The 23,031-nt window shown below is 36.5% G+C and overlaps 1 protein-coding gene across 1 annotated transcript in view; it reads right to left on the bottom strand.

Annotated features, from left to right (window-relative positions):
* Positions 1-23,031, bottom strand: part of LOC101747198 (cytotoxic granule associated RNA binding protein TIA1) — a 75,652-nt gene that overhangs the window by 20,935 nt on the left and 31,686 nt on the right. Inside the window, exons 2-4 of the mRNA XM_062671011.1 lie at positions 15,686-15,773; positions 11,764-11,839; positions 3,655-3,757 (exon numbers count right to left, since the gene is read on the bottom strand). Coding sequence (XP_062526995.1) covers positions 3,655-3,757; positions 11,764-11,839; positions 15,686-15,773 — 267 coding nt within the window. The remainder of the gene's footprint in view (positions 1-3,654; positions 3,758-11,763; positions 11,840-15,685; positions 15,774-23,031) is intronic.

Raw genomic sequence — 23,031 nt, forward strand, 5'->3', positions numbered from 1 at the left:
ATTCCTTTTTTTTCTTACCTAAGCCGATAGATAGCCTTAGTAGGTGAGCTCACGGGGCTCAAACCTGGCGAAGTTGCTAACACTGACCCCCTAGCAAGAGCAGTGCTCCGCAGAATCTACCACCGGATCGGAAACGCGACCTACTGAGAAGATCCACCGAGAAACTCAGTGGGCTATGGATTAGTTTACTCGCCGATCCCTTCGTTGCAAGCGACGGGTTCGCCGAGAACGTTTACCGGTGCTTGGAGTACCTAAAAGCACTGTTAGTGGATCGGGAGGATCCGGAATGACGTGTTTTGGGCGACGTCGACTGTTTACCATTCGGTCCGCAGGATCGGGGATGCGTTGGCATTGCTTATATCACACACGTCGCTATACTAAGCGGACATTTTCTTTCGAAAATCACATGCTTGATTCCATTACAAATATTGATCAAATTCGTTTTTCTTTTATTATTATATTAAATAACTAGCGACCCGCCCTCGTTTCGCTTCGGAAACTGTAATTTATTATTGATTTCTCCACTATTTAATGGATGTTATTATACATATAAACCTTCCTCTTCAATCACTCTATCTATTAAAAAAAACCGCATCAAAATTCGTTGCGTAGTTTTAAAGATTTAAGCATACATAGGGATATAGCTTATTTCCGCCGTGAAGCAGTGATGCGTTTCGGTTTGAAGGGTGGTGCAGCCGTTGTAACTATACTGAGACCATAGAACTTATATCTCAAGGTGGGTGGCGTATTTACGTTGTAGATGTCTATGGGCTCCAGTAACCACTTAACACCAGGTGGGCTGTGAGCTCGTCCACACATCTAGGCAATAAAAAAAATATAAAAAAAATACTATGTAGTGATAATTAATATTTCGTTAATTTCGATTCCTGTCGGCGTATCCTTGTTTAGTTAATCCAGCTTTAAACGCGCTTCTTTGTGAATTCCCATTAAGGATTCCCTTATAAAAGTTCGCGTAATGAAAATATAATTCCACCTAAAACCGAATGGACGCGGAAGCCTTATTACTTACTCTAAAGGAATCAAAGGTTTCGCTCAAAATCATAATTTATTTATACGTTTGTTGATTTAGCCAGTTCAAGTGCCTTAAGTGTGCGCTATTCGCTTTGATGTAAATTTCAAAGTTAGATAGATGGTATTTCGTTTTTATTGAAGACTAGCGACCCGCCCTCGCTTCGCTTCAGAAATATTAAATTTTATTATTGATGATAGCTGAGTCCCGCGATGCTACTCGCGGCTATTTTCGTACCACGGATTACGGTTTTTTTTTATCCTACCTAAGCTGGTAGCCTTGAGAGGCTATTCCAGCGTAACCTTAACTAGTAGGTGAGCTCACGGGGCTCAAGCCTGGCGAAGTTGCTAACACTGACCCCCTAGCAAGAGCCGTGCTTCGCAGAATCTACCACCGGATCGGAAACGCGACCCACTGAGAAGATCCGGCGAGAAACTCAGTGGGCTGTGTCTGTGGGTTAATTCACTCGTCGAGCCCTTCGTCGCAAACGACGGGTTCGACGAGAACGGTGACCGGTGCTTGAGGTACCTAAAAGCACCGTTAGTGGATCGGGAGGATCCGAAATGACGTGTTTTGGGCGACGTCGACTGCTTTCCATTCTTTCCGCAGGATCGGGAATGTACTTACCAGCGGCCACGATGAGCTGTGGGCTTCGCCCCATATACTAAAGAAAGTAGCCCAAGTTATTCCTTATATCATCAGATACCTACCAAAGGCCGTTAAAAAATCGTCGTAGCTTAAAGGATTAGAATAAGACGGTGCATTCGAATCTAGCGACGCACCGGTTTTACGAATCCCGCTGGCGGGTATCAATTTTTCTAATGAAATACGTACTTATCAAATGTTCACGGTTGACTTCAACGGTGAAGGAATAACATCGTGTAATAAAAATCAAATCCGCAAAATTATATTTGGGTAATAACTGCTGGACGTCTTGTGAGTCTGCACGGGTAGGTATCACCGCCCTGTCTATTTTTGCCGTGAAGCAGTAATGCGTTTCGATTTGAAGGGTGGGGCCGGCGTTGTTCTGTAAAAATGGAGACCTTTAAACTATTACCTATCTCAAGCTAGGTGGCGGCATTGGCCAATTTTAGGATTACATATGCTATAAGCACCAGAGACATACATACATTCATACTTATATACGTTAAAATATATACATATGTAGATAATAAACACCCAGACAAAGAGCAAGCAAACCTGTTTATCACACGAATGTTTGTCCGTTGCAAGAATCGTAAATATGTAGAAGTGTTGCCCACATATATATTACTAGATGATGACCGATCTTTGCTCGTTTTTTTTTTTTATATCCCCATCTTTTTGTGTCTTTAAAGCGTTTAGTTGCCCTCAATTAAGAAAAATAGTATTATTATTCGCCAATAGATGTCGGGAAGAGTTGATTATTGAAAACACGAATAAAACAACATTTTCTGAAAATAAATCGTAACTAGATCGATTTATCGCCCCCGAAATCCGCTGTATACTAAATTTTATGTAAATCGTTGGAGCCGTTTCCGAGATTCAGATTATATATATATTAATATACAAGAACTGCTCGTTTAAAGGTATAAGATACCATAATATTAACAAGTAACCCACATAGCATTTAGTGCGCATTCAAATCGTCTGAATAACTCTCGCAGCCCATATCATTCGTTTCTTCGACATACGTTACGAATTATTTTAATTTTTTTAAAACACAACACCAATCAGTCAATCTTCAGTGGATTAAATAAATTATTTAAGTACGCAACCCGTCATCGTCCTCGTCGAACCCGTCGCTTGCGACGAAGGGCTCGGCGAGTAAACTAACCCACAGACACAGCCCCCTGAGTTTCTCGCCGGGTCTTTTCAGTGGGTCGCTTTTCCGATCCGGTGGTAGATTCTGCAAAGCACTGCTCTTGCTAGGGTCAGTGTTAGCAACGTCGTCAGGTTTGAGGTTTGAGCCCCGTGAGCCCACCTACTTGTTAGGATTACGCTGAAATCGCCTTTCAAGGTCATCAGCTTAGGGAGTACAAAAAAAAAAGAAGTACGCAGCCATAAAATGTTTGTCACTAAATGATATCAATGATGAAACATTCATTACTGCGGTAGGCTACCGCAATCGATAGATCTGCTGAAGCGATAGAGTAAAGAACCAGTCTTCTGTTTCCACTTCCGGATTACATGACTCGGAATCGTTAAAAAGCATTTCTTTCTAATTTTTACACCACAGCATGCTAAACATCTCACAAACCGAGCAAACCTTTTTTAATTGCCATCGGCAGACGAGCATGCAGTCCACCTGATGGTAAGTGGTCACCGCCGCACATTGACATCGGCATAGCCAGGGGCACAGCCAAGCCGCTACCTACTGAAAAACACTTTCCTTAGGCTAGTTTGAATGTGGTAATGTCGCAACGCTCAGAAAGTGATGTGGTTGCTTCAGAGCTTTAAAGATAAGTGGGGGGGAAACTCAACGTTCCTTAGCGCGTGTGAGGGTAGAAAGGGGGAAGGGTCCTGTTCGGGTTGTATATAGGGCAATATTAACAGGGATGACCAAATCACAAGGCTCCTCTACTAACGAGTGTCATGTTCGATTCTTGGCTCCTTTAGTAGCGAATGAAGAGTGGATAGCTTACGTTCATTCTTCGGAGCCGGTGGTTTTCTTGTGGCCCAGTTGGTGCGGATGGACCTGGAGCCGAGCCACTGCCCGTTCATGGATGTGATCGCTGATTCCGCCTCCTGCAGCAGATGAGTTTTAATTAGTCTCTCACATTTGGCTATCGTCTTCTTGGTGAAGCCTAATTAGTCCATACCGAGACATGAAGAAGGCTTAACGGAGGAAACCATAATGAATGTGGTATCACCCACGCAGACTGAACATGCGGACCTCTTCAAAGTAAATAAAATTAAACTGTGCTCTAGATAAGCATCGGCCCATATTTTTCCGTTGGTGTTGTAAGGCGACCTTGGCATTTATCGGAGAATGAAGAGCAGCGTTCTTTAAGTATCACAGCAGCATACTACGATCGACCATCGGATTGCCGTTGGTATTATAATATCACATATTTCAAAACAATTCTTTGAACGATTTCTTGTCTATAATAAACAGGTAATAATCGAACCTTTTTCGGGGTCTAGTTTAAAAGGTCCATACTTCTGAATCCAGTCTGCTTTTATTACAATTTTAATAACTCTAGTTATAATAATAGAGCAAAAACGTATGTATGTATGTTCTTACGTAAACACAGTCTAATTATTAATTATGTTTCTTTAATCAACGAACCACAAATTGTTTAATTTGAAAGCTCGCCGCAAGCCATGGGAAACTGCAACGGCTCCGCGCTTTCCTCGTGAAAGTTTAATATCAATGCGGTTACGCGAACACGTGCAAAAGGTCTCATGAAAAAGCCCTATTGTTTTTTGTTTAAATAAATTAAGTCTTGTATAATTAGCGATGTGCATTTTAATGTTACCAGCTGTTTGGCGACAGGGCGGACTGCTTCGCGATAGAAATGTGTAAGAAAAAGTGTATCCGTGTGGACTGATATAACGTTTTCTTCAAATAATATGCATTAAAACACAGAGAAGTGAAAGGCTATTTTGTTTAAGCTATATTTCGCTTAATACTGACGCGACATTTATCTTTGTGGATTAAAGGTCCTTTTTATTTGTTATCAGCATCAACAATTTGATGTTTTTTATTGAACTTCAATTAGGTTTCCCAATTAGGTTTCCCCCTAGCTGAGGATGTTTTTGAAGTGAAACTCCTTTAGGCGCATTGAGAGTAAAATGTAACTCGCGACAGTTTCGTTACGGCTAGAGAGAAAAGATACAATTTAGGAAGAGCGAGAGTGAGAAAATAGACAGCGTCTCGCGTACCACTCGAGCGTGACGAGAGGGAAAGGACAAGGCGAGATGGGTCATTTCTCCTATACACAGCATTCCCTATTACAAGAAAAAAATTGATTTAAGGATGATAAATGAAGAAAACCACAATGCTACACACTACGCAAAAGAAGTTTCACTTCGTTCACGTTGGCACGCGCGCTGTTCTTTTTAATAATACTAGAGGTCAAGCAGTAGTCGAAATTCGACTATAATTATTTGGAGTTGTAAGTTTGTACACTATTTTGATTGTATTTTATACTTCTATAATCACAAATTTCGCCAAGACTACACTATAAAAAATATTAACAAAGGCAAACAATATTTAATTTTAATCTATTCTCAATTTAACAACAGACGCCAAGAACAAAAGTTTGACAATAAATAGTAGGCATGCGTGTGTGCGTCAAATACATGGTATGGAGTGTGTGTAATGTTTTCTTTATTGATTTAATGTATCTTTTATGCATTATTTAAAAAAAATATTAGCATTGTGAACTTCTTCTCTATGTTCTCTATAAGTGTGGAAAATTTCACACTCCTCCCTCCGCGCAATTTTCGTAAAAAGGGATACAAAGTTTTTGCTTCACGTATTAACATACAGATTTTTCGCAAAATTTTAAATTTAAATAACTCCTCTGTAATGTTGTAAAAATGTCGCTCAAACTAAATGGCCGTTCACCCCTCGATATGATATTTTTACTGCCCTAAAACACTGTTCTCTCTGCCTCTGAGCGTAGCACTAAAGTTTTGGCAGAACTGCAGACTTGTTAGCAATTTTCGGGTCCTGTCGATTTCACTACCTGGATGTGAACCGCATTAACTAGGTCAAACGGTTTGGTGAGACGCGGGTGGTTTGATACAAAAAAAACTTTATCGATAAATCGACTTTTTGGCGGGAACGCGAGGAGTGAAGTTGTGTGATTTGTTTTATTTTGTCTATTTAGTGTTTCTTCAGGTTTAAATGTGTAATAACGGTAGTTTATTAACTGTTTAATATCTGCGAAAGTCCACAAATGTGGGAAAATGAAACAAAGCCGCTGGATGTAACTTCTCGGGATCCTCCAAAAAGTCCACTGAAAAAATCTTAGTAAATGACCACCATTTCATTTCACTCCATAGTATAATTTTTCATAAAAATAAGAATGTAAATTAAAATAAGACATGACTTAAAGGCCTTAGTTACCAAGTCATAAAATGCCTTAAAAAACAATTTATCGATAAATGCGATTTAAACGATATCTTATTTGTCAACGTGGTATAACGTGGTATAATTACTGAATATTATTAGATATTTATTGTTATATGTTAGTTAATTAGTAAGATCAAAGATGTGATTAATAATTTAATACAATATTTCTTGTACAACGCGCGCTTAATTCACAGATCAGAATCCAACTCGAAGAAAGCCTCTAAACTCAAAACAATAAGTGCTTCTGAGCCGTGATTCTGTTGCCATCTACAATAATATAACTTACACTAATATAAATATATGCACTAATATAAATATATGCACTAATATAAATATATGCACTAATTTATACTATATATGTATGTATGCAACACTAAAGGACCTACCTACTTTACTTTTACTGGTGGTAGGACCTCTTGTGAGTCCGAACGGGTAGGTACCACCACCCCGCCTATTTCTGCCGTGAAGCAGTAATGCGTTTCGGTTTGAAGGGTGGGGTAGCCGTTGTAACTATACTGAGACCTTAGAACTTATATCTCAAGGTGGGTGGCGCATTTACATTGTAGATGTCTATGGGCTCCAGTAACCACTTAACACCAGGTGGGCTGTGAGCTCGTCCACCCATCTAAATCAACAAAAAAAAAAAAAGGAAAGAAAATAAAACTTAACTAAACATATAGTTAAGTAACAATAACGAACAGTGACAATAATTAAGTGACAATAAAGAAAAACAAAGTAATAACATCCTAAGCTTTCGCTACATTCAAGAAGTTGATTGACATGTCGTTTCCACTTCTACCATGTAGGTAAGACCTGGTACTAAAACATCATAAATTTTACCTAATGACCGATTCTTTTTATTTTTTCTCAAGTCTTTAATCATTACTTAATGCTTGAAATCGATCGAAACGTTCGCGGCTCGCCTGGTCTTAAGTGGTTACGGGAGCCCAAAGAGATTACAGATTAAAGTCGCTCTCATCTCGAAGGTTGATATCTGAATGGTGATGCATAATGCTTGTTGTATTCATAGGTGGCAGAGCTTTGTGGTAGGCAACGGCTTGGCTCTGCCACTGGCATTGCTGAAGTCCACGGGCGACTGTAACCACTCACCATCAGGTGGGCCGTATGTTCCTCGTCTGCTTACAAGGACATTAAAAAAAATTGCAGCCTTATATTGGCACCGTATGGTGGTAGTACGTTGGTATCCTCAGAGAATGCTGCTCAAAATACTACTGTTCGTTCTCTAGTAAAATTCTTTATCGCCCATCAATCCAGGGAAAGGGATGAAAGAAAAGAAAGAAAGAAAGAAAATCTTTATTCGCCAGAAATATAGTTTATAAGATATAGGACATAGCTTCATATATTTCGCCTGTTTAGGCATGCGAAAATTTAATTTATTTTTATATTAATTATAACACAAAATTTACTAAATCTATCTATTTTTACATTCTATCACTTCTTATTCTAATATTTTATTATGTACAACACTTATCATTTAAAAATTCTTGCACACTATAATAAGCCTTATCTATCAGCCATAAATATAATTTTCTTTTAAATTGAGTTAGTGGAAGATCTCTTATGCTGTTTGGTATCTTATTAAATATTCTGATAGTCATAGGATAACAGTTTGTATGGTAGTAACGAGTATTTATACTTGGTAACATTAGTTTAGTAGGGTATCTTGTATTAAATTGACAGTACTCGCCACACGATTTATATAATTGTGGGTGCTTTTTAACAAACAAACAACATTCTTGTATATATATGGATGGTACAGTTAAAATATTATGTTTTTGGAAGAATGGTTTACAAGAAGTCAGAGGATGAATATTGCACATGGCACGAACACATTGCTTTTGTGCAATGAACACTCTATTTATGTGACTAGAATTTCCCCAGAGGGGTATACAGTATCTGATATTTGAGGCGACATATCCATGATAGGCCTGTAATGCAGTTTTTAAATTACATATTTTTGTAAGTCGCCAAAGTGCATATGAGAATCGATTAATTTTACTACAAGTAATATCTATGTGAAGATTCCAGCTACATTGATTATCCACATTTAATCCTAAAAATGTTATGCTATTACATTCATTTAGTGTGTTATTATTATAAGTTATATTTAAGTTATTAATAAATTTGTGTCTATTATAGAATTGTATATATCTCGTTTTGTCTAAATTAGCTTTTAAGTTATTCTTATTCATCCAATCTATGACCTTACTAACAGTAGCATTTATCTCATCATTTAAATCTAGTGTGGCATCTTTGGTGATTACAACGGCTATATCATCAGCAAATAAGCTGCATGGGTAATGTATGTGTTCTGGGAGATCATTTATATAAATGATAAAGAGTAGCGGTCCTAAAATGCTCCCTTGTGGGACACCTACTTTATTATACGCTAATGAAGATTTAAAAGCCACTTCTTCATTGTTATTATCAATATCCCTAATTTCAACATATTGTTGTCTGTTGCTTAGATAACTACTAAGCCATTTTTCAGCTATCCCTCTAATGCCATAATTATTACACTTCCGTAGAAGAATGTTATGGTCAACAAAGTCAAAGGCTTTGGTCATGTCAAAGAAAACTCCAACCGTGGGTATTTTTCTGTCTACATTTTCAGTAATTTTACTAATGAGTTTAAAAGCTGCTAGTGTAGTAGATTTGCCTTTTTGAAAACCGTGTTGTTCAGATTTTATAACTTCAGATTTATTAAGAAAAGTTGTGAGTCTAGAATGCATGATTTTTTCGAATATTTTTGCAAGTATAGGTATTAAAGTAATCGGTCGGTAGTTATTGATGCATTCCTTATGTCCTTTTTTGTATATAGGTTTCACTATTGAGATTTTCAATTTATCAGGAAATGTACCTTCAGTTAATGAAAGATTGATAATATGACAGAGTACAGGTGTAATGGCTATTGCACATTGTTTTAGTATAAAGGTGGGCAGTTCATCATAACCTGTTGAGTTAGTATTATTGAGAGAATGAATTGTTTTATAAATTTCCTCACATGTAGCTGGCATTAAAAATATACTTGAGCTAGATATATTTATGTTTTGTGTATTTATTGCTTGTATATTATTATAGTTTTTGTTTTCATCATTTGTTATTTCAATGTAATAATTGTTAAATATGCTAGCTATCTCTGTAGTGTCAGTGATTACTCTGCCATTATGTAAAATTTGTTTAATATTGCTTTTGTTATTTGAATTAATTTTGTTGTCATTTTGCTTTATAATATTCCACGATGTCCGACATATATTACTAGATTTATTTATATGATGTTCGTTTCTAATTTTTTGAGCTGTAATTATGCATGATTTTAATATTTTATTGTATTTTTTATATTTAATTTTTGAACTAGTAGTTTTATTCTTTATATATGAATATCTGAGTTTCCTTTTACTTACGCATGATTTTTTTATACCTGTAGTAATCCATAGCGTTTTTTGGCTTTTATTGTTATCAATTTTAATTTTTCTGAAAGGAAAGCATAAGTTATAGAGTAGAACAATATGATCATGAAATGAATTAAATGCTGCATTTAAATCAGTCATCTCACATTCCTCTGTCCAGGACAAGGAAGCTACGTATTCTATAAATTTATTAATATTATATTCATCAAAGTCCCGTTTTCTAATGTAATATATCTTTTGTGGTTTTTTTACATATTTCACAGGAATACAGACTGTTTGTCCAGTTTCATGGTCTGATAATCCCAGGGAATGTATTTTGCCTTCTGCTTCACTAACATTGCTTATTATTTGATCTAAGCACGCATTTTGTCGGGTAGGTTCGTTAATGTGAATATTAAATCTGTGATTTTGTGTTATTCTTTTATATTCATTTAATACATTGGAGCTTTTTAATAAATTTATATTAAAATCACCACAGACAATAATTTTCTTATTTGTTTTATTACGAATTGTGCTTAATACAATTTCGATTTTATCTAAAAATATTTGTACTCTTGAATTTGGTGTTCTATAGATGCATATAATTATACATTTGTATTCCGGAATCTCTATACCACAGCATTCAAAGGAAAACTCTAATGCTAAGTCTCTTAACCACAAGATAGGTTTAGAGCTTATGTAATCTTTACATAGTATTGCTACTCCACCCCTTCTTTGTTTACTCCTTGAATAAAAGTTAGCTATATTATATCCTCTTAATACCAGTTTAGATTCTTCCCCTACTTTGAGGAATGTTTCGCTGAAGCATAGTATATCTATATCAGTATTCTGACTATAAAGCTCATCTAAAGTAATTTTAAGTAAATCTATTTTTCCTAATATCCCAGCTATGTTTTGATGCAATAGTGTTAGTTTACAATCTATATTACGTTCTTTATTATTTACGAAAAAATAAATTATTATTTGTTGGTAATGCTTGTATACTCGTACAATTAGGGGTTTGTATATTTATTTTTTTAAAGTAGTCCAGTATAGTTCTTTGAGTATATCTTGAATTATTTTTAGTTAAATTACCTAAAGTATCATTTTTTATTTCAATTGTGTGTAACGTACTATTTTTATTGTTTTTCAATGACAAGTATTTCGTATCATAATCTATACTATCTATAATGTAGTTTATTTTTTGGCATATTATATACTTATTTTTATTATAACTAGAACCAAAGTAATCTATAAAATAACAATTTGGAAAGTTATTACATACTAATTTTACATTGTTATTAAGCATGCTCACATTTAAAGATTTATTATAATTTATTCTTAAAACTATCACAGTTACCTCGTAGAGTCTTTTCAAAGTAGCTGATAACTCTATTAACAATTTGAAAGGGTTTGTATCATTCTCTCCAACACCAATGACAAGCTTGTCATCCTTATTTAAGTTCAAATTTTCACAACATTTGAAGACTTCTTCAGACGAAGCAAACGGTTTAGTCACAGCCGTGATGCGGTATTTTTCATAGTTCGTATATAATCTAGTTTTAAGTAGTTTAGCCGCTAGTCCAACGCACTGTTGTGTTCCAAATATGAGTAATCTCCTACTACCACTTGGTTTCAGAGTTGGTTTGTTCCTGTCAATGTGGGAGGATTCTAATAATTCATCATCACATTGACTGAGGCTAAGGTTTACTTTTGTATCTTTAGGTACCAGGGGAGAAGACTTAGGCGTTTGAAATTCTAGGTCCAGATCTAATTTTCTAGCTTCTATGTTTGGTTTCATGGCTCTTATTTCTGTTTTATTATTATTATTTTTCTTCTTTGGACTGGATACCGTAGTTCCATTTATTTGCTTATTAAGTTGCTTATTGATATGTATTTGTTCATCTAATTTTTGTTTCAATACTGTATTTTCACTACGAGTAGTCTGTAATTGTTTCTTCAGATTCTCAATGGATAGTTGCAATGATGTTATTACTTCTTGATGACTAGTCATTGTATGAGTAGACAGGTCGATCATACTCCTTGCATTTATACTGGAAGGTGCGTCTTCTAGCGAGTCAGTTGACTCCATGGACAGTGATCCAGTCATCATGAATCGTCTGTACTATTGCATCTATTGGTATTTTAGACTTCAGTTTTGTGTGTCAAGGTCATTATTAAATTCATTATTCTATGTCCCAAGGACTAACAGGTTCAGAGCATCTTAGATAATTATAATGTAAGAGATTAAAACTTACTGATTTTTTCAAATACGAGACGAAGCCGTATCCTTTCGATTTGAGGGTCTGTGGATCGCGAACCACCCGGCAGTCGCTGTAATAAGATAATCGATTAGTATTTAATAACAATTGTTTGGAATGATTACAAGGTTGAAATGGCAGCGGACAGATTACATAGCTGGTAGAATCGATAGAGCTGGAGATCGGGGCTAAAGATATGTCAGGACCGACCATTGGACCTATGTCCAGCAGTGGATGATCATGAGCTGTTAATTATATTTTCTTCTTCTGATGATTTCTTTATTTGGTAGCCAGGACTTATCAATAGTTTTCGTTTCCATTATTCGGACAGTTCTATTTTAGAACTTAAATTGGCAATGTTTTGGTTTTCGGTCCGTTTGATATGGTAAGTAATTAACGACGCGCATAGACGTTGACAATGTCAGGGGCAAAGCCAAACGCCACCACTGTTCATTTTGATAAACCTTCTGAATTACACTGCAAATGGGATTCATTTTGCAATAGGAGAAAGGCAGTGGTAGGTTCGATGTGTTGATTGAAAGATGAAGTTGATACTGGATCTGCTGTTCACTTTTTATTGTCTGGATGGGTGGACTAGCTCACGGCCCATTTGATGTCGACGTTGTACCGGGACCTATAGGCATCAACAACCCAAATGCCACTACCGATCCTGAGTCATGAGTTGTAAGTCTCAGTTTTACAGTATAAGGGCTGTACCGCCCTTCAAACCGAAACGCATTACTGCTTCATGGTGGAAGTAGGTAGCAACCGTGCGGACTCATAAGACCCTCTACTACCAGAAATACGTGCAATTCCATATATTTTGCCGAAATTTAATTTGCTTAATCTGTGTGCTGAGATCATTTATCTAAGTCAATGAAATTATTATAATAATTATTATAATAAAATGCTTCGAACTACGAAAAACAGGACCCAGTTCCTCAATTTCCACGTAATTAATTCTATTAATTCAATAAAAGCCGTCATTTGTAGACGTTATATGAAATTTCCTAAGAATTACCGGTTTCATTATGCCCTGATAGAGTTTTAATGTAGCTTCATAAAATTTTACGAGGACCCATAACAAGTTTTCGATAATGTTCGTTATGTCGGAGGAAAATATGGGCAACGTTTCGAACCCGAAAGCGATTGGACCTTGGATTTATCTTGATGTTCTGTAGAGGATAGAACTAAGGAACACCATCTTGTATTGGTGATAAGTTGAAAAAAAAAGGGTGCGTGTACTTATGTACGCGCGTAAGAAGTTATACTTTATTTTTATTAAATTTATTGTAATCAATTTGAAAAAAAATCGATTAAAAAACATCCTCAAACATGCATATTGGACATCCCTTTTCTTGACATCGTATAAATTCGGTAATTCTCGGTACGGTTCGGAAAGTTCACCTGCGGTAGTCCGTTGGGCGGTTTTTTCAATCTTTCCACTTGCTATTATAGCAGCACCTTAATTGGCTCCTTTTCAACAGACACTTTTTAATATACTGAGGTGGTGCTCCTTACGTCTACCCTCCATTAGATATTCTTATAATCAACACAGATAAAAATTTTACTGGTGGTAGGACCTCTTGCGAGTCCACCAATGCTCTGTTTATTTTTGCCGTGAAGCAGTAATGCGTTTCGGTTTAAAGGGTTCGGTAGCTGCTGTAACTATACTGAGACCTTAGAAATCGTATCTCAGAGCGGCATTTACGTTACAGATGTCTATGGGCTCCAGAAACCACTTAACACCAGATGGGCCAATACGGACCGATTTAATCAATAAAAGAATAGATAATATAATTGTAGAGTACGTCCGTGATATCGCGGTATTATTTTACAAACAGTAGCGTGGGGCACCGAACAAAGAATCGAGAATTGCTATCAACGCCTTGACGTCACAATGTCTTAAGGAAAAAGCTTATTTTCTGATGAGTTTTTGCCATTTTATTTATTATTTATTTACTTATTGCTTAGATGGGTGGACGAGCTCACAGCCCACCTGGTGTTAAGTGGTTACCGGAGCCCATAGACATCTACAACGTTAATGCGCCACCCACCTTGAGATATAAGTTCTAAGGTCTCAGTATAGTTACAACGGCTGCCCCACCTTTCAAACCGAAACGCATTACTGCCTCATGGCAGAATTAGGCGGGGTGGTGGTACCTATCCCTGCGGACTCACAAGAGTTCCTACCACCAGCTAAGACTACTTTTACGTTTGAGGCGGACTACTGTCCACGAAATATCTTAAATATCCAAAAATTTACAGTACAACTGCTAAAAAAGATCTCTTCCATACAAACGTTTTCAGCTAGGGAAATTCTGAGAGACTTAGGGATGATATGTTTCCGTCTACTATTTGTTAATATTCAGAATTATCTCCTTAAAATAGATCAGACCTTTAAGCATACTATAGAATAATGGAAAAATATCAATGGATTCTCAAAATGTAGACAAACACAACAATGAATTGAAAGCCAGCGTTTCTTTTGTAAACAAACAATTTAAATTGAGGACGGCGTTATGCAAAACTAGAGCAGTACATGAAACGCTCGCAATGAGACCGCGGAGTATTGGCGGCGATCCAACTAGACAAGATCCTCCATGTAGTTTATTGTGGCCAATATTTTATAGTGCAACAGAATATGTTTTGCAATGCCCTAGTTGATTCTACGTCACTTGTCAGTAATGCCTGCGCATATATGTATATCCAGCTAATATTTTGAGTTAATTAGCTATGGCTATAGTTATCAGAGAACACAAGATGTTTTACAAATGCCTGAATATCGAAAACGACCTTTAGCGATGGAAGAACATCTCTTTGTTGATTCCGCTCAAAACAATAATTATAATACAAAAAAAAATGACAGAATGTGACATTTTGAAATAATTAAAATAATTTAGTCAATTTATCTGGTTATTATTTTAATAATCTGTAAATTATTCTGTAATTTTGATATCGATTAATCTATTTGTATTCGACTATTTATTGTATGATAATTTTAATTCAGAGCTGGTAACACTAGAAGTTGCGTCTGTCATGGCGGACGCGGTGATCATTCACTAACCCATTCACTCCAAATCACTAATTACATTTGTCATCTCTAATTGTTTTAGGAATTTGACGGTGTGTATTATTAAAATAATGCAAAGTCAACACTAATGTCTGCTTATTTCAATGTTTCCTAAAATGTTGTTCGAACCCCGCAGGCGGATACCAATTTTTGTGATGAAATACGTACTTAACAAATATTCACGATTGACTTCCATGGTAAAGGAATAACATCGTGTAATAAAAATCAAACCCGCAAAATTATAATTTTCGTAATTACTAGTGGTAGGACCTCTTGTGAGTCCGCACGGGTAGATACCACCACCCCGTCTATTTCTGCCGTGAAGAAGTAATGCGTTTCGGTTTGAAGGGTGGGGCAGGCGTTTTAACCATACTTGAGACCTTATTTATTTATTTATTAAGTTGCACCAACAAAGTGATCATCGATACAAAACATTTAATAATTAACAAAAGTGCATGGCAGATGTCACCTCAATTAAAGGTACAATCGACAGTGCATTAACAACAACAAAAACAAAAAATTATAGAACTAAGATTTAGACTTATTTAACCTTAGAACTTATATCTCAAGGTGGGTGGCGACATTTTACGTCGTAGATGTCTATGGGCTCCAGTAACCACTTAACACCAGGTAGACTGTGAGATCGTCCACCCTTCTAGCAATAAAAAAAAAACCCCCACGGCATATTTTTCGAATTAACAGCCAAGACTCGCCAATTTCAGAGTTAAATGTAACGGTGAGCGCTTATTTGTCGGCCAGGCCCCCTGGCAGGGCCCCCAATCAAAACGCTCGCTTTGTTTACCTCCCAGAACACTGATTGGAAAGACAATCAATAGTAATACTCACGATATTTCACCGAACGGCGCGAAGGCATCTCTTAAGCTCTGCGTTTCAATTTCCGGACTCAGGTCGCCGACGAAAATGTGATAGTGCTCTGAAACAATCAAGAAAAAAATACATTCGTTTATTTCAAGGATGACATTTAATTTTAACATAATATAATAATAAATACAAAGAGGAAACAGACAGTCAATCAAAGATCATCATATACTAATATTTCTTTTAAGCTATTGCATAGCATTTATCGCGAGCGCGGCGACCGAATCAAGAAATTCCGTAACGAAAATAAAACCTAACACGCCCCACTTCGCCTACCGTGTAGCTCGCGTTCAACACATTCACACATTGCGCTTGTGTAGTGTTTGTGAATAAGCGCGCGGCGTGACGTCGCACTGCATGCGCATCGTGAAAAGCCTGCCCATCTCTCTCTCGCGCGGTCTAGCTTATTCTCGCGAACTTTTTATTTACTAGATCTATATATTAATACGTGAAGCAAAAACTTTGTACCCCTTTTTACGAAAATTGCGCGGACGGAGGAGTATAAACTTTCCCACACTTATAGAGAATATAGATGAGTGAAGACTGTTAGTATTCTTTTTAAATTATGCACAAAAAATAAATTAACTCAATACAAAATACACTACACACACTAAGATGTATGTGACACACACACGCATATATATTCTTTTGTTTATTGTTAAAGCCTGTGGTTGAATAGATTAATAATATTTGTCTAGAGTGTAGCCTCGGCATAATCTGTGATCAGAAGTATAATAGTCTTTGAGAATAGAACCATAATAATGTTCAAACATATAATTTCAATTAATTATAGTCGAATTTCGACTACACTGCGGGACCACTAGTATTTAATGAAAAGCTCTCTTAATAAATTAAAAGTAGCGTTTAAAATGGTCCGTCAGTGTGTTGTGTAAATGTAAAAAGAATTCGGAAAGTCATTTTCGTTTATTCAAAACGCTTGTATTATTCTCGGCATTGAAAGGATTGGATCGAAGGTTTTTAACCGACTTCAATAAAGGAGGAGGTTCTCAATTGTACTGTACGGTTTTTTATGTTTGTTACCTCATAAGTTTTTTATTAGAAAGCTGACGCATCCCGTGTGGTCCCATTTCAATTTAGTCCAGTTTCAGCTTAGTCTAGTTCTGATAGTATCAATGAGAAAACCATATCTTATACCTTTAAACGAGCAATTCTTGTATATATATATATATATATAATCTGAATCTCGGAAACGGCTTCAACGATTTGCATAAAATTTAGTATACAGGGGATTTCGGGGGCGATAAATCGATCTAGCTACGATTTATTTTCAGAAAATGTTGTTTTATTCGTGTTTTCAATAATCAACTCTTCCCGACATTTATTGGCGAATAATAATACTATTTTTCTTAATTGAGGGCAACTAGCCGCTTTAAAGAAACAACTAGATGGCGTTATCAAAAAAAAAAAACAGAGCAAAGCTCGGTCATCGTCTAGTAAGTCTTAAATTTGCATTAAGTACGTTCGCTACAAATAGATGAATAACTCAATAACTTCACTATCACTTCAATATCACGCCAACCGATTTCGATGATTATTGTTTTTAGTGTATATTAATTTGTTTTGGAATATCCTTTTTTGCTATTTGAAGTCGGTTTTTGTTAAAGCAATCTCTCTATCTGCCTATTTACAATTACTAGTGGTCGCCCGGTAGTCGCAATTCGACTATAATTAATATTATGATTATATTGTCAAAGACTATTATACTTCTATAATCACAAATTTTGCTAAGACAAGAAAAATATTAATAAAAACAAACAATATATTTTAATCTATTCTCAATTTGACCACAGACGTCAAAAGTTTGACAATAAAGAAAAAGTATGCATGCGTGTGTGTGTCAAATATATGGTACTGTATGTAACGTTTATTTTATTGATTTAATGTATTTTTAGGCATAATTTAAAAAATATTAACATTCTGCACTCCTTCTCTATATTCTCTATAAGTGTGGGAAATTTCATACTCCTCCATCCGCGCAATTTTCGTAAAAAGTGATACAAAGTTTTTCCTTCACGTATTAATATATAAATTATTTTTAAAACGTAAATCATTGCGAATTTCAACTGGTTTATATTATATTTATTGCTCAGACTCAAAACCTTAAGCTCTGTGGTATCTCTGGCTGACATTCACGCACGACGATGACTACTTCTCATCAGATATACTAATATACATTTTTTGCGATAAATAATATCATTCTGGTTAGCCTACCTACGTCCTTAGCGTCAAGGGTCTTCAATTTGGCTTGTGGACGAGCTAAAGAAGCTCGCCCTAAAAGGGTTCGCCAACACCTGCCCTAGCAAGAGCAATCACTAGTCTCAAGTTGAAAAAGTAACAGATATTTCAAAACCCAACATTACTTACGACAATGGCGCAATTCTTCGCACGTTAAATAATGTTCGTCTCATTAAGTTTGTAATTTATGTATTTGGGTCGCCCCACCTGATGGGAAGTGTGATACATAAAACATTAGAACGAATTTGCATGCCGGCGACTAACGAAGCGTCTCTGTGTTTTTCATTATCTCATATAGAATTAATCGCGCCATGTATTATATGAATCAAGATACAAAAGGTGGTAGATTCAGCAAAGCATTGATCTTGCAAGAGCAGACGTTGGTATTGTTACGCCTGTAAAAGTAACGTCATCTATCGCCGAATAGCAGAAACGAATATCAAAGTTATTAGTAACATCGAGAGCGCTCAAGAAGTACAACGCTATCTATTGTCAGATAGCGGAAATACATATCGAAGCTACTCGACTTGCCCATAATGTTCTCGACCAATCTAGGAATGTCGTATTGACTATAAAAGCGTTGCAGAGATGGCAGGAAGTCAGTCAGTAATCGGATCTACTCGAAGCGAAACAGCAAACGGATCACCTGAAGCGAAGCTAAAGAAGTGAATTGAGAATCTTATTACAGTTTTAATCTGTACTTCGGTAGAATTTTTGTTTATTCCGAACCTCAGCGCGTAATAGTATATTTTCTCAAGCTGGGTCCTTGTAAGCTACCTACCTATCTACCACTGACTTTCTCGCCAGATCTTCTCAGTGCGTCGCGATTCCGATCCGGCGGTAGATGCAGCACTGCTCTTGCTAGGATTAATGTCAGCAAATTCTCTCAGGTTGAGCCCGTGAGCTCACCACATAACCGTTTGCGTGTGACTAGAATAGGCTCTTAGGCTACCAGCGAATAAGTAAGGAGAAAAAAAGCGACTGTGCCAGCATTGAAATACCGGAGTCAGGTACCAATTTTGATAATGAAATACGTAGTTAGGTCTTTTTTATTTATTTTTGTTATGGCTTTGATAGGTGAACTAGCTCACGGCGCACCTGATGTTAAGTGGTTACCGGAGCCCATAGACATCTGCAACGTAAATGCGCCACCCACCTTGAGATATCAGTTCTAAGATCTCAAGTATAGTTACAACGGCTGCCCCACCCTTCAAACCGAAACGCATACCTGCTTCATGGCAGAAATATGTTGGGTGGTGGTACCTACCCGCGTGGACTCACAAGAGGTCCTACCACCAGTAAAATTCCAGTAATATTCGCGGTAGACTTCCACAATGAAGGAACAACGTGTAATAAATTAAACACTCGCAAACAAATTTAATTTGCATAATTACTATACAATTTAGACGTATAGAGCTAATGTTTCAAGGTTTAGGGCTGTATTCACACTGGTGACGCCTACGGGCTCGTTAGATGGATTGATAGGTTGGCCAAATGTCTAAGCAAAAAATGTAAATAGACATTTTTTAACAAAAATCGGCTTCAAATAGAAGAAAACAGATATTCCAAAACAAATTCATATACACTAAAAACAATAATCATCGAAATCGGTTGGCGTGATATTGAGTTATTGAGTTATTCATCTATTTGTCGCGCACGTACTTAATGCAAATTTAAGGCTTATATGGTTTTCTCATGGATACCATTGTCAGAACTGGACTAAATTGAAATGGGACCACACGGGAAGCGTCAGTTTTCTAATAAAAAAGAATCATCAAAATTGCGTCAAAAGTAATGAGGTAAGGAACATAAAAAAAAAACCGTTCAGTCGAATTGAGAACCTCCTCCTTTTTTGGAGTCGGTTGAAAATAAATAACAATCTATAAAAAACGACCCCCGATCAGATTAAATTAAATGTTGGGAGCAGAAAAATCTGTCTACCCTCTTTTAAGTCGCCTTGTTTCTTGATAGCAACTCGATTCTTTGATGTTACTTCTAGAATGAGGGATACCCCGCATTCTTAACTCCACCCGTGATAATGGCGCTTATAACACCACCGAAATATCGGTAAATAATGAAGACCTAAAAATCGTCTTAAGAACCCGTTAAAAATTAATATTTGCATATATTTTTTACAAGTGTGTCTTGGGACGCCCGACAGAAGTAATAACTTAAGCTAATCTAAGTTGAACTATTTAATATGGAAATTGTTTAACTTGAGAAAAGCTTAGGTTATTACTTAAATTTTATGTATATTATTATGATAATGTAGGGAAAATTGTAACGTAATTTGAAAAATATATAAATAGTTAGGAGTTACGTACGTCCTTATTACCGCAGCCCTGTGCGTGAGAGAAAGAGAAGACAGACAGACTGGCACCGTAACGCGTTGCGTAACGAAGCGATCTACTCTCCCATAAGAAGTTATCACTTCAATAGTTCTGTATTCTATAGACAAACATGAACACTGGGGGAACTTGGTTTAAAACAAAGAACAGTCCTTACGACAAGGAAAATAAAATACAGGATTTATCAATGTTTTTCAATTACATAATCCTTAAGGGGAGATAATGAAAAAAATGCTAACCGCCGTTAATAGGGGCGGAGATTCGGCGTGTTTCTACTTAGCTTTATTCTTTGAAGCACAAGGTTCATTTTACCTTGGGACGTGCAAAACGGTAATCCCAACTCATCGGGTTAGGCGCGGACTTGAATCGTGGTCTTAAATCCTTGCAAGGAAAAAAAAAGTATAACTTTAATGGTTGTTTATTGTCATAGCAGGGAGATGAGCATACGGCCCATGTGATGGTAATATTAATTAATTATTAATACCAAAGCCGGTGGTACGTAGCAGAAAAGATCTTTGGAAACGCACTGTGGAAGAACGCTGTGGTTCTAGGTTTTTTTTTTTTTTTTTTTTTTATTGCTTAGATGTGTGGACGAGCTCACAGCCCACCTGGTGTTAAGTGGTTACTGGAGCCCATAGACATCTACAACGTAAATGCGCCACCCACCTTGAGATATAAGTTCTAAGGTCTCAATTATAGTTACAACGGCTGCCCCACCCTTCAAACCGAAACGCATTACTGCTTCACGGCAGAAATAGACAGGGCGGTGGTACCTACCCGCGCGGACTCACAAGAGGTCCTACCACCAGTAATTACGCAAATTATAATTTTGCGGGTTTCACTTTTATTACACGATGTTATTCCTTCACCGTGGAAGTCAATCGTGAACATTTATTGAGTACGTATTTCATTAGAAAAAGTATGATGACAGGCAAGTCGTGTTTGGATAAGCCAATTATTTAGCTGAGGTTTTTATGCGAGAGCTTTGAACCGTTTACTGCAGTCCAAAGCTTAATCACCACGAAATTGTCGCAACCCATCTTCAAACGCGAATTCCAAATCTTAATTACATTATCGACTTACTCGTAAAACAAATCGGCCGGGCTATGTGTAACAATAAAAATTGCGAAAATTCATATATGTTTTTGGAACGAAGTTCCTCATGGGAAACTTAAAGCAACCCACGCTTTTTTTTACAATTAATTTATTTTCTATTGTTACGTTGGATTTTCTATAAAAGCGTACTTTTTTCGTTTTTTGTTGTATACTATTATTTATTTTTATTCTAGCTTATCAGTGAAAAATTAGTATTCCTTTGGGTGTAAAATGTAATAAACAGTATTTTTATTTATCACTAGCTGTCCCGGCAAACATTGTTTTGCCATATATAAGATTTCTAGGGAATTTCTAGTGTAGAAAAAAAAGCTAACTTATTGTAAGTGTGTAAGGATGTGGTAAATGCGTGAAAGAGGCATGTAGCGCTGTGAACGTTGAGGGAATATATAATAAAAATAACAAAACCTCATTTAACCACATAATACCTCATTATAACAAAAAAAAAAGTCCAAATAAAAAAAAATTTTGGGGTTGGACAACCCTAATCACTTAGGGGTATGAAAAATAGATAGTAGCCGATTCTCAGGCTTATTGAATATGCATAAAAAATTTCATGAGAATCGGTCAAGCGGTTTTGGAGGAGTATGGGAACGAACATTGTGACACGAGAATTTTATATATTAGATTAAATGTTATTTGTCGCTCTAACTTAATGCTGAGTAGCTTTTCGCCAGCAGTGCTTTTTGGAAGCTGTGCTAAGCTGAATATAGTTAGTAAACACCGCAACATACCTATTGTATATTTTTCAGAAACCATGTAGACAAAAACGGTCGGTTGCCTGTTGACTGATTCTCAATGTTATAATTATTGTTATTGGATTTATTTTCGTGTGCCATATAGTTTTCACTGGAAGAAGCTGGAGGAGGCCTTTACCCGAGAAGTGGTTCCGATCAATGGTACAGAAGAAAGTAACGTTAGCGAGTAAAAGAAAATGAAAGAAATTCTACCCTAGTGTGGCTGGTAGCTATCATACAACGCAAGATATTTGACAGGTGCCTGAATCTCGCTTACGACATTTTCAAGATAAGCTCACATATATAAGTTCCGAACAACAACATTTAGACCGTCGGTCTACCGAGCAATATCACAAGCTCGGTGGAAGATCTTCCCTCTGTCGTTAAGCTTCCCAAGCTGGTGACCCCGACGTGATTGGCGCCAGTTTGTAGATATACGACAAAAGGTAACCTAAATCCCATACCTAGTATATATATTAAATTGCATCTAATTATGGATTGGAAATAAACGGGTTTTATTATTATTATTATTATTATTATATACTTTTCACTCTCTCTTTCTCAGCAGTGGGATTACAGGTAATCTATATTCTTTCCCACGACGCAAACGATATCCATACCGATTTCCGTCTCAATCAAGTCGAGATGAGTTACATTCGTATTAACAACATAAATTCTAATAGTGTAAAAGTAAATTCGAAAACCATCGTTCAATTTGTCCGATTTTAATAAATAATATAATAATTAAAGAGCTTGGAATAAAGTACGCACGGTCTTCCGGCCCCAAATTAGGATTACCTTTGTTATAGGCACCAGAGATTGACTAACGTACTTATATATATTATGTGGGAATATTTAG

Source organism: Bombyx mori, chromosome 11, assembly GCF_030269925.1.
Source record: "Bombyx mori chromosome 11, ASM3026992v2".
Classification (NCBI taxonomy): Eukaryota; Metazoa; Arthropoda; class Insecta; order Lepidoptera; family Bombycidae; genus Bombyx; species Bombyx mori.